This window comes from Sorex fumeus, unplaced genomic scaffold (assembly GCF_029834395.1).
Source record: "Sorex fumeus unplaced genomic scaffold, SorFum_2.1 ptg000007l, whole genome shotgun sequence".
NCBI lineage: Eukaryota > Metazoa > Chordata > Mammalia > Eulipotyphla > Soricidae > Sorex > Sorex fumeus.
In genome coordinates, this window is record NW_026606064.1 from 57,113,282 (window position 1) to 57,123,600 (window position 10,319).

General features: G+C 38.9%; 1 protein-coding gene across 1 annotated transcript in view; it reads left to right on the forward strand.

Annotated features, from left to right (window-relative positions):
• KIF5B (kinesin family member 5B) overlaps positions 1 to 8,205 on the forward strand; it is a 50,444-nt gene extending 42,239 nt beyond the window's left edge. The window contains exons 24-26 of the mRNA XM_056131064.1: positions 838 to 1,054; positions 1,506 to 1,656; positions 5,609 to 8,205. Coding sequence (XP_055987039.1) covers positions 838 to 1,054; positions 1,506 to 1,636 — 348 coding nt within the window. The 3' untranslated portion in view covers positions 1,637 to 1,656; positions 5,609 to 8,205. The remainder of the gene's footprint in view (positions 1 to 837; positions 1,055 to 1,505; positions 1,657 to 5,608) is intronic.
• The last annotated feature ends 2,114 nt before the right edge of the window (positions 8,206 to 10,319 follow it).

Consider the following 10,319-nt stretch of genomic DNA (forward strand, 5'->3'; position numbering starts at 1 on the left):
TTCAGTTTATTCATGGTAATTTTGAAAAATAGCGCTGTGTGTAATTTTGCTTTTTATTTTGTTTTGTTTGTTTGTTTGTTTGTTTAAGCGCTTGTTATGTATCTTCACTAGTTAAACTTGATGTTTACATTAGAATTTCAGGAACGTTTAACATTATTATTATTACTATTATTATTATTATTATTTGGTTTTGGAACACAGTTGGCTTGCTGAGGGCTTCCTCCTTATCTCTAGATTCTTTGCTCAGGCATCACTCCAAGCGGGATTAGGGTATTGAACCAATGCCGGCTGCATGCAAGGCAAACACCCTACCCATTTGTGCTACTGCTCTGGCTCCAAGCAAGTTTAACCTTTTTTTAGCACTTTCAAAGGAGTTTCCTGAGTTTTTGTTTACTTGTAGGTCTTACTGTGTCTAAAAGAATATTCAGGACTGGAGAAAGAGTACGGGGATTAATGTGCTATCTATTTTTGCAAGTGGCTAACCCTCGTTTGAATCCCCAGCACCCCACGATGTGGCCCAAATGCCTATATATATATTTTTTTTTTCATTTCTACCGAATTAGCATCTTACTGAACGTACTGGCTATTGTCGTGTCTTCAGAAAAGGAAAAAAAATCTCCCATCTCCCCAAAACAGTGAAGATATTTTTGTGAGAAATTAATATGTAATAGATGGATATGTATATCCCTTGCGTGTTGATACCTACACTAAATTAGCTAAATGGTAAATCTTAATATAAAACATAGTTTTATTTCTTAAGAGAAATTATGAAATACTTAACATTTCCTCAAGTCATCTTGACAAAGCTAGAATGCATTTTTTTCCTTTGTATCATAGTTGGTACGTGATAATGCAGATCTTCGCTGTGAACTTCCTAAGTTGGAAAAGCGACTGAGAGCCACAGCAGAAAGAGTGAAAGCTTTGGAATCAGCACTGAAAGAAGCCAAAGAAAATGCATCTCGTGATCGCAAACGCTATCAACAAGAAGTAGATCGTATAAAGGAAGCGGTGAGGTCAAAGAATATGGCCAGAAGAGGACATTCTGCTCAGATTGGTTAGTAGAGCACATTAGAACCTTTAGCCCAAGATTTGTTAGTCTGGCATTAGCTAGTCTACCACCTTGGTTCTGAATGCTGGTTTCTGGTCCATCGGTGTAAGGAGGTTGAAGAAGCCCTGTTAAGTTTGAATGTTGTAACTTACTTGAAAAGTATTTGTCTTTATTTTCTAATTTAACCGAATTAATGGCATTGTTGGAGAAGAGCAAAGTTTATTTTTTGCTTTTGGGTCATACCCAGCAATGTTCAGGGGTTACTCCTGGTGGTATTGAAGAACCATATGGGATGCCAGAGATCGAACCCGGGTCAACTGCGTGCAAAGCAAATGCCCTGCCCACTGTACTATGGCTCTGATCCTAAATAAGAACTAGGGAGGAGAAGTAAAACACAGAGACATAGTCATTTCATCCACGTGTAAATTCTAAAGTTGGTTTTTGTTTTTCCTGTTAGCTAAACCTATTCGTCCTGGGCAACATCCCGCTGCTTCTCCTACTCATCCAAGTGCAATTCGTGGAGGAGGTGCGTTTGTTCAGAACAGCCAGCCAGTGGCAGTCAGAGGTGGAGGAGGCAAACAAGCGTAGGCTTCATGCGTTACCCACAGGTTTGTAGGTTTTTTATCTGGGGTTTGAATTACAGCTCTAAATGGGAATGTTCTACCATTAGTTAGTGTTACATTTTCTTGGATCATACGTTTTTAATGTGGGTTTTTGTTGTGGTGGTGGTGGTGGTTTTGTTTTTTTGAATCACACCCTACAACGTTCAGAGGTTACTCCTGGCTCTACACCCAGGAGTTACTCCTGGCAGTGCTTTGGGGACCATAAGGCATGCCAGGGATCAAACCTGAGTCAGCCATGGGCAAGGCAATCACGGTACCCACTGTACTATCACTCCAGCCCCCCCACTTAGTGTCTTTTTTCAAATGTATCATGTTACAAAAACAACTTGACAGTTTCTTCTACTTAAGTTCTGTTAATATTTGTAGCCTTACTTTTTAAAGCTATTGGTTAATGTCATAGTATATAACTTTTACTAGACACTCCATTGTGTTTTTTCCAAACATGAAATTTTCTAATAGTTAAACTTCCCTACATGAAACTTGAACTGTGAAGTATCTTTTATTTCCTTTCGCCTTTTAGATTAGTTTCCAGATTAGCCCCCAGAAGTGTGAAGTGTAAAGGTTTTTCCCTCCCTTCCCTCTTTCCTTTCCTTGATTCTTCTAGCTGATGCTGTTGCTGAAATGATTAAGGGTCACACACACTCTTGGCTGTGGCACTTATGCATTTTTCTTAGATGTGGGGATTGTACTCCATTTTGTGGTACTCAAACACTGGATGGCAGTGTAGGTTTCTTGTGGCACCAGAGCTCCTACACAGTGGAGCCGTGAGGAATATATCAGCACGTATGGGACCCTGAGGCTTTGAACTCATGACCTGCTTACAAGGCATGCAGTCCAAGGCACTGCACCATTTTGTCTGGCTCTTAAGGTTTTTATAGCATATTAACACTGCTATATAGGAAGACTTTACAAACTTGCCTCTTAGCTGATGATATTGTCCATTTTGTTACATCTTTATAAAAAAAATTACAAAGTATATGTGAGTTATCCAGAGGTGCCACAGAATGTATTTTATCTTTGAAAATTCTCTTGGACTGAAGAGAGGGCAGTGGGTAAGGCTTGCTTTGCAAGCAAAAATAGGGCAAAAATCAGCATATTGTTTATTATTATTATTATTATTATTATTATTTATTAGTGAATCACCGTGAGGTACAGTTACATACTTACAAACTTTTGTGCTTGCATTTCAGTCATACAATAGTCAAGTACCTATTCCTCCACCAGTGCCCATTTTCCACCACCAATGGACCTAGCATCCCTCCTACCTCCCCCACCTCATCCCCCACCACCCTGCCCCACCTCTGGGGCAGGGCATTCCCTTTTGCTCTCTCTCTCCTTTTGGATGTTGTGGTTTGCAGGAGAGGTATTGAGCGGCCATTATGTTTGGTCTGTAGTCTACTTTCAGCATGCATCTTTCAACCTGAATGGGTTCTCCCAACATCCTTTATTTGGGGTTCTCTTCTCTATCTGAGCTGCCTTTTCTCCCAGCATGTAAGGCTGGTTTCCAAGCCGTCAGGCAGACCTCCTGGTTCTTATCTTCACTACTCTTGGTTGTTAGTCTCCCATTCAAAAATCAGTATATCATTGATACATTAATAAACTTGGTTTTCTCATACTTAATAGACCACATATTTCCCCCTTTTTGGTTTGTTTTTTGGGTCACACCCAGCAGTGTCAGGGATTGCGCCTAGCTCTGCATTCAGGAATTATTCTTGGCAGTGCTCCCCAGGGACGATACAAGATACTGGGGATTGAACCCAGGTTGGCCACATGTAAGGCAAGCACTCTACCTGCTGCACTCTCATCAGCCCCCATATGTTTTCCTTTGTATCATTTCTATGTACTCTTCCTTACAATTGGGGTGTTGGGTGGTATGCTCAAGTGATACTGCTCAGGGATTAACTGCAGTTTTGGGGATCAAACTCGTGTCAGCCTCATACAAGTCAGTCTACTTACTTAACCACTCTACTGTCTCTCCAGCCCTGTGTCCTTATTTGTATGTCTACTCTGAATGTCTAATCTGAATGTCTTCTGTAAAACTCAGATTGTTGTGAATATTTAACTGTATAGTTTATATCTGTTCCAGGGGACAGAGGTGGGGAGGGTATTAAAAAATTACAATTAGAAGATCAGAGTGAGTTATCCAGAGATGCCACGCAATGTATTGTATCTTTCAAGATTCTCCTAGGTTGAAGAAAGAGTGGGTAAGGCTTGCCTTGCACACCACTAACTTAGGCTCAGTTCCTGGCATTGCACATGGTTCCCCGAGCACTGCCTGGAGTGATTCCCAAAGCACAGAGCCAGAAATAAACTCTGATCACAGCTGTGTGATCCTCAAAATCAAAAAGAAGAAATTTTCTTTATACGTATTATGACTTTTCTTTTTTGGATCCATACCCAGCGGTGCTCTGGGACTTCTCCCATCACAGTGCTTGGGGATCCATGTTGTGCGGGACCAAGTTCAGACCTCCCACGGTACAAAGCATGCACTCTGTCTGACCCTCTGAGCCATTCCTGGCCCTGGCATATTATAACTTTAAAGGTTCAAACAGTTGATACAAAATCAAAATACGATTTGGGAGGGGGGGTTACTTAGTAGGAGTGCATGCTTAGCAGGTGGTCCCCAGCCCTGTAGGGTTCCCAGTCAAAAATCTTTGAACTCATGACATTTGCCAGAGACTAAACCTTGGTCCTTGTTAATATAGCTAGTCTTAGCTTGAAGGTAGTTCTAATCCTAGTGTAATGACAACATTTTGGAGGGACACATGAGGGAGACAGGAAACCTAACAAGCTAGGTTTTCAAGCCAGTGTTATTAGAAAATTATAATTCTGCAGAAGTCTATTTCATTACTAGTCAAAAGAATAGTGGTTTTTTATTTTAATAAGAAAAACAAGGGAAAACAAAGTATTGTGGAAACATTTTGAAGCAGTCTTCATTTGGGGGGCAGTAGCAATATATTTATAGTAATTACACCATTAGTACTAAATTTCATGTGGCTGGTCTTCTAGTTTGTTTTGTTTTGTTTTGTTTTGTTTTGCTTTTTGGGTCACACCTGACAATGCACAGGTGTTACTCCTGGCTCTGCACTCAGGAATTACTGAATTGAACCCGGCTTGGCCTCGTGCAAGGCAAACGCCCTACCCGCTGTGCTATCGCTCCAGCCCCTGGTCTTCTAGTTTTTGCTTAATCCTTTGAAAAGGGTCTTTCAGAGCCTATGGGTTAGTAGACAATTTGATATGAGGACAACGTCTCCAGTAGTCATTACTGCTGAAATAGTTTGTTTCCACCTTTCCTATCATAGATACCTCTTCTATCTATCCATTCACATGCCTTACTCCTCCGTTTGTGTAGCTCCTCTGGGTAGCATTTCCAGTAGTGGTCTCTAAGAATGTCACTGTCTGTTATGTTTCCATTTTATTCATTCATCATTGTTGGTGGTGGTTCTGTTTTTGGGGGCTTTTTGTTTGTTTGTTTGCTTGGGTTTTTTTTGTTTGTTTGTTTTTTGAGGCCTTGTTAGCAGTGCTCAGGAGCCTTTCCTGGTCGTTCTTAGCCAACCAGGCTCAACATGCAAATGCAGTTTGGGCCCCGTAGGACTGGAGATTAAACTTGGTTGTGCTAGATGCCTTGTATTACCTTAACTCCTATACTATCACCCTTTTAATTATCTTTTTGAAATGTGATTCATAATCACCTGGGGAGATATTTCATAATCTCTTGGGAAGAATAAGAACAAAGAGCTAATTTTACTGCTTTTAAGGGGGTTCTGCCTACGGGGTAAATGAAATGGGAAGAAATCAAATCTTTACTATTGCCATCTTTTTACTTTGGAGAATGGTTGAAACTGTTGACTCCAATTTTTTAAGCTATTGTTTTATGCCCTTATGATTATCTTAAGTCTTATGTAAATAAAAATACATTTTCTACTCTCATTTTTAGGTGTTGGAAATGATTGAAGTATGAAGAGGACATGATACCATTCAGTGACTATAACCTCTGCCCCCTTGGGAACTGTAGAACTAATAACTTTTTAAGTGTATAAATCATCCCTGGCCTGTACAGCTGTTTCCTACCCACTCTTCTTGTAAACTCCGCTGCTTCCCAACACTAGAGTGCAATTGTGTCGTCTTAGGAGGGAAAATGACAGTTTACAACTGTGGCCCTATTTATTACACAGTTTGTCTTTCATGTCTTAAATTTAGTCTTCACTGTGCCAAGCTTACTGTATCATATAGGATTGTGTTTTTTGTACTTGTTTTTGTGTGTGTTTATTTTAATCTTCAGTTTAAATTATCTAGCTGCTACTGCTTATTTTCCTTTTCTTATTAAAATGTCTTCCTTGTTTTAGGAAAAATGAAGCATTTAGATGATATATTGATATATTTCAAATTTACAACTTAGAACACTACATGCTGACAAAATAGATCAGTACTATAAAATTCCTTGAAATGGTTTCAGAGTTAAATTTTTTGTGTCATCTCTGGTTTGCTTCTGAAAACTACTGTTTGACACTGAAACTGTAAAACTGCCTAGGCATTTGAGACTTGAGCAAGGCTGCTTAATTGTTTATCTCACAAAATGCCTGTTGCTGGATTATCCTGCATAGAAATATTTACAATATTAAAATCAGATCTCAGTTTGAGAGTTTGGGAAGGAAACTATATTTCTCCTTCCAAATTCTAGAATCAATTTGTTTGATGAATGAAAATATCCTGCTTCATTTTGATGAACCTGGTAATTAACATAAGAATTGGATAGATATAGGGGCCAGATAGATATAGTACAGTGGGTAGGCCCTTGCCTTGCATGTGGCCAACCTGATTTTGATCCTCGGAACCCCTGCGTTATGTGGTTCCCGAGCCCAACCAGGAGTGATCCCTGAGTGCAGAGCCAGAAGTAAGCCCTGAGCACCACCAGATGTGCCCCAAACACATGTGCACACACAAATTGGATAGATAGGAATTTGTCATTTTAATATGATCAAATAAATGATAGGATTATATGTGATGTTATAATGTTAATGATACATTGGTTGATTAAATTTATAGCCTACAGAAATTGAGGAGAAATGTGGAAGAGCAGGACAAATGACAAATTTATAAAGATATAGGACATTTTGGTCTGAAATTCCTGAGATGTTTACACTGTCGTAGACTATAATTTATTGCTTTATTAATTCTAGAAATAGTAAATTGTTCGCAAGTCACCAATCTTCAACTTTCTTTGGCTGTAGCCCATAATTTTATAATTAGTACTAAGCGAACCTGGTTTTGCTGCTTATTCCTCAGATGATTAAGTCAAGTTTCTTTTAAGAAACTATAAAAGTAATAGGGGAGGAGATTTTAATACTGCTTCATCAGTGGAGGGGTTTGACTATAATTATGGTAGCAGAGAATGGGGTTTTAAGGTTATTCAGTCAGTGGAGAAACTTGGAAAGTTCTGTTAGGATATGGCAGAATTAACTTTTTGAAAAAGTTTTATACACAGATATTTGTATTAAATTTGGAGCCATAGTCAGAAGATTCGTATCATGATTGGCTTATTTTTCTATTTCCTTAACTATCGTAATTTCCACTTTTATAATAATTTTGATTTAAAAGATAAATTTATTTATTTATTTTTTTAACAGTCAATAATTATTGCTGTTATAGTCTGCAACCTTTCCTGTGTTGCTTTTTAGGACTAATCAAAACACTCCAAAAACTGAGATGAAACTTTGTGACAAGATTGGAGTTGTAGTTAACTTTAAAAAGTGCTACAGCCATTTGCAAGGATAGTTTTTTAAATGGAAAATTGTCTGGCTGCTTTCACATGAACATACTTGTTTTCAAATGAAAACTTTTTTTTGGTCATTTCTTAAAATAAGCAGGGTGTTTTGTTTTTTGGTTTTTTTTTTTTTTCTATTTTGTCTGAGTATGGTAGTTTCATTCTTGTAAGATTCATCACAGGTATTGGTGCTGCATAACAAACAATGAATTGTAACTAGCATGTGGTTGCTTCAGCATACACAATGTTAGATTTTTTTTTAATATCTTAACCGTTCTTTTCTGTTTATAATTTCAGACTCACAAAATGTACAAAGGAGTTCATAAATTTGTTTTCAGTGAGCTGTCTTTTTGCTTTGATAGGCCACTAAACACAGCATTTGCCCTTATAAATGAACTTCTCTGATCATCTGTAACATTGTCACTTCAGTTTGCATTATCTTTTCTTTTGACTGAATATGTTAATGTTCCTCTGAATGGTATTGATATGTTGTTCAGAAGGAAAACAGTGAAATAAAAGAGTCATATTTATTCATGGTGATCAATTAAATTATTTGCCTAACTTAAGAAAACTGTTGTGCTTAACTCTCAGTTTGACATGAGGTGATAGAACAGTCTGGGTCTACCTGTGGAATATGTAGGTTTAATTTCATTGCTTAAAGATGTAGTCAGAAATATTGGTTTGGTAATACGCCATATAATTTTGTTTTAAGTTAACCTGCATGCTGTAAATGTGTTTTATGTTTAAATAAAGAGGAAAATTTTTTGACATGTTATGACTTAAGTTATTCTATGAAACAGTAAGTTGATTTTATCTGACTAAATAGCATTCTGTCTTATAGAATAGTGACTCATGTTACTGTATTCAGCCCAGTTATGTTTTCTAATAATACCGCATACTCTCTTCTTCCTTTCCCCCCACCCCCTGTTGATGATGTGGCACTACTGAGAGGTGTATACTCATTGGATTGTGCTCGCACTTACGTTCGTCAGGTTCAAGTGTCTTGGTTTAGCCCTTACACCTGTGTGACTGCAGTGAAGTCTGAAATCCCTTGTGGCAGCAGGGCTGCTGGGGTCCTGTTGAGCCTGGGGGATCACTCAGCCCTCACCTGTACACAGCAGACACTTGGCCCTCTCCCGGCCCAGTTGCAGAGTTTCTGGACAGCAGTGAGTGAAGTCGGTGGTTAAGCCCTAGACAGGAATATTGAGTTTCATCTTTGTTTCTCAGTGTAGTCTGTATGAGTGGTTTTCAACTACAGGTCTGTACAAAAGTTACTGCTGCTTTCAACAGAGGTTTTTATTCAATGTTATATTTTAAAACTAAAAACACTTAAAATTATTTCTGCCTTAGCTATCCACAGATATAAAAAGGCTGAAAACCACTGTTCTGTGATTCTTTTTATCTTGAGTTTGTTTTGATAACTTTTAAGTGTTTTAGGTTTGCTTTTTAAAAATTTCACAGTCATTCAGATTTAGCTGGAGAAAACTGAAGAAATAATTACGAATTCAAGTGGTGGCTAGCTTCCACCACTGTTGTTTCTTACTTATATTACTATGAAAGATTTTAATCACATAAAAGTAGTGATACTCCAGATTTTAGCAGTTGCAAGTCATAGCTAGTTTTATTTCATCCATAACCCCATTCTAATGTGCCTCCTCCCTGCAGATAATTTGAAGTAAATCCAGGTGTTCTGTGCTTTTATTTTTCAATATTGCAGTATGTATTTTGGAATATATAAACTCCTTAAAACACAAATAGCAGGGGCCAGGGATATAGATCAAGTGTTAGACTCTGGGTTCAGTTCCCAGACCACTAGGTGTGGCATCCACAACAATCCATCATACCCCACAAATTAGTAATCTCTTAAATACCAATCTTTATTCAAAACCTGGCTTAAATTGGGCCCAAAGTGATGGTTGACAGAGCACTTGCCTTGCGTGAGGCCAAACATGTTCAATCCCTGGAGTCCCATATGGTCGTCCCCATGCCACACCAGGAGTGATCCCTGAGTACTGCTTGTTGTGGCGCCCCCAAAATAATAGCTTAATCAAGAATGATCTAAAATACATTGGAATAACCCCGTCTCATTTTTCTCTATATACAGGTTATTTGTCCTGTACATTTCCCAGATTTTACTGATTACATCCTTCATATTTAATATATTCCAATGTCTAGCATTTCCTGAAATTTAAGATCCACAAACTGATCACATTCCGGTTTGTGTTATGCCTGCAGGGGGCAGTGTTGCCTCAAAAGTAGCATTCCCTCAAGCACTTGTTTGCTGGTCTCTTTTAGCTGCTATTGATAATGTTTAGATTTATCAACTAGATCTATAGATCTGTTGTTTTGCTTTTGGGACCACAACCACCACTGCTCAGGGGTTTGCTTAATCCACCTCTGTATTCAGGGGTCACTCCTGGCAGTGCTCTGGGAACCATACAGTGCCAGGACCAAACCCAGGTCTCTATGCAAAGTTTGTTCTCAGTCCTTTGAGCTAACTCTACGCCCTGGAGAGATGATTTATTGAGGGTTAGAATAGCAATTTGTTAATTTGGAGGCTCCACCAGCTATACTCAGGGCTTACTCCTGGCTCTGCACTCAGGATCACTTCTGGCAGTGCTCAGGGATGGCAGGGACCAAACCCAGTTGAGGGAAAGGAAGGCCCAGAAGGTACTGTGTAGGCTCTGAGATTGTCCACAGGGCAAAGATGCAAACATGGAGGGAATGTTGGACTCACTGACTACACAGAAATGCCTACCAGCTGGGTCCATGGAGCCTAGGCTCTTTCGTTGTGAGCACTTACACACATAATTTCACTCCATTGATTATTGTGCCCCAATATGTTTCGCCCATGACAATTCTACAAGATGCCTGTGTGTCATTT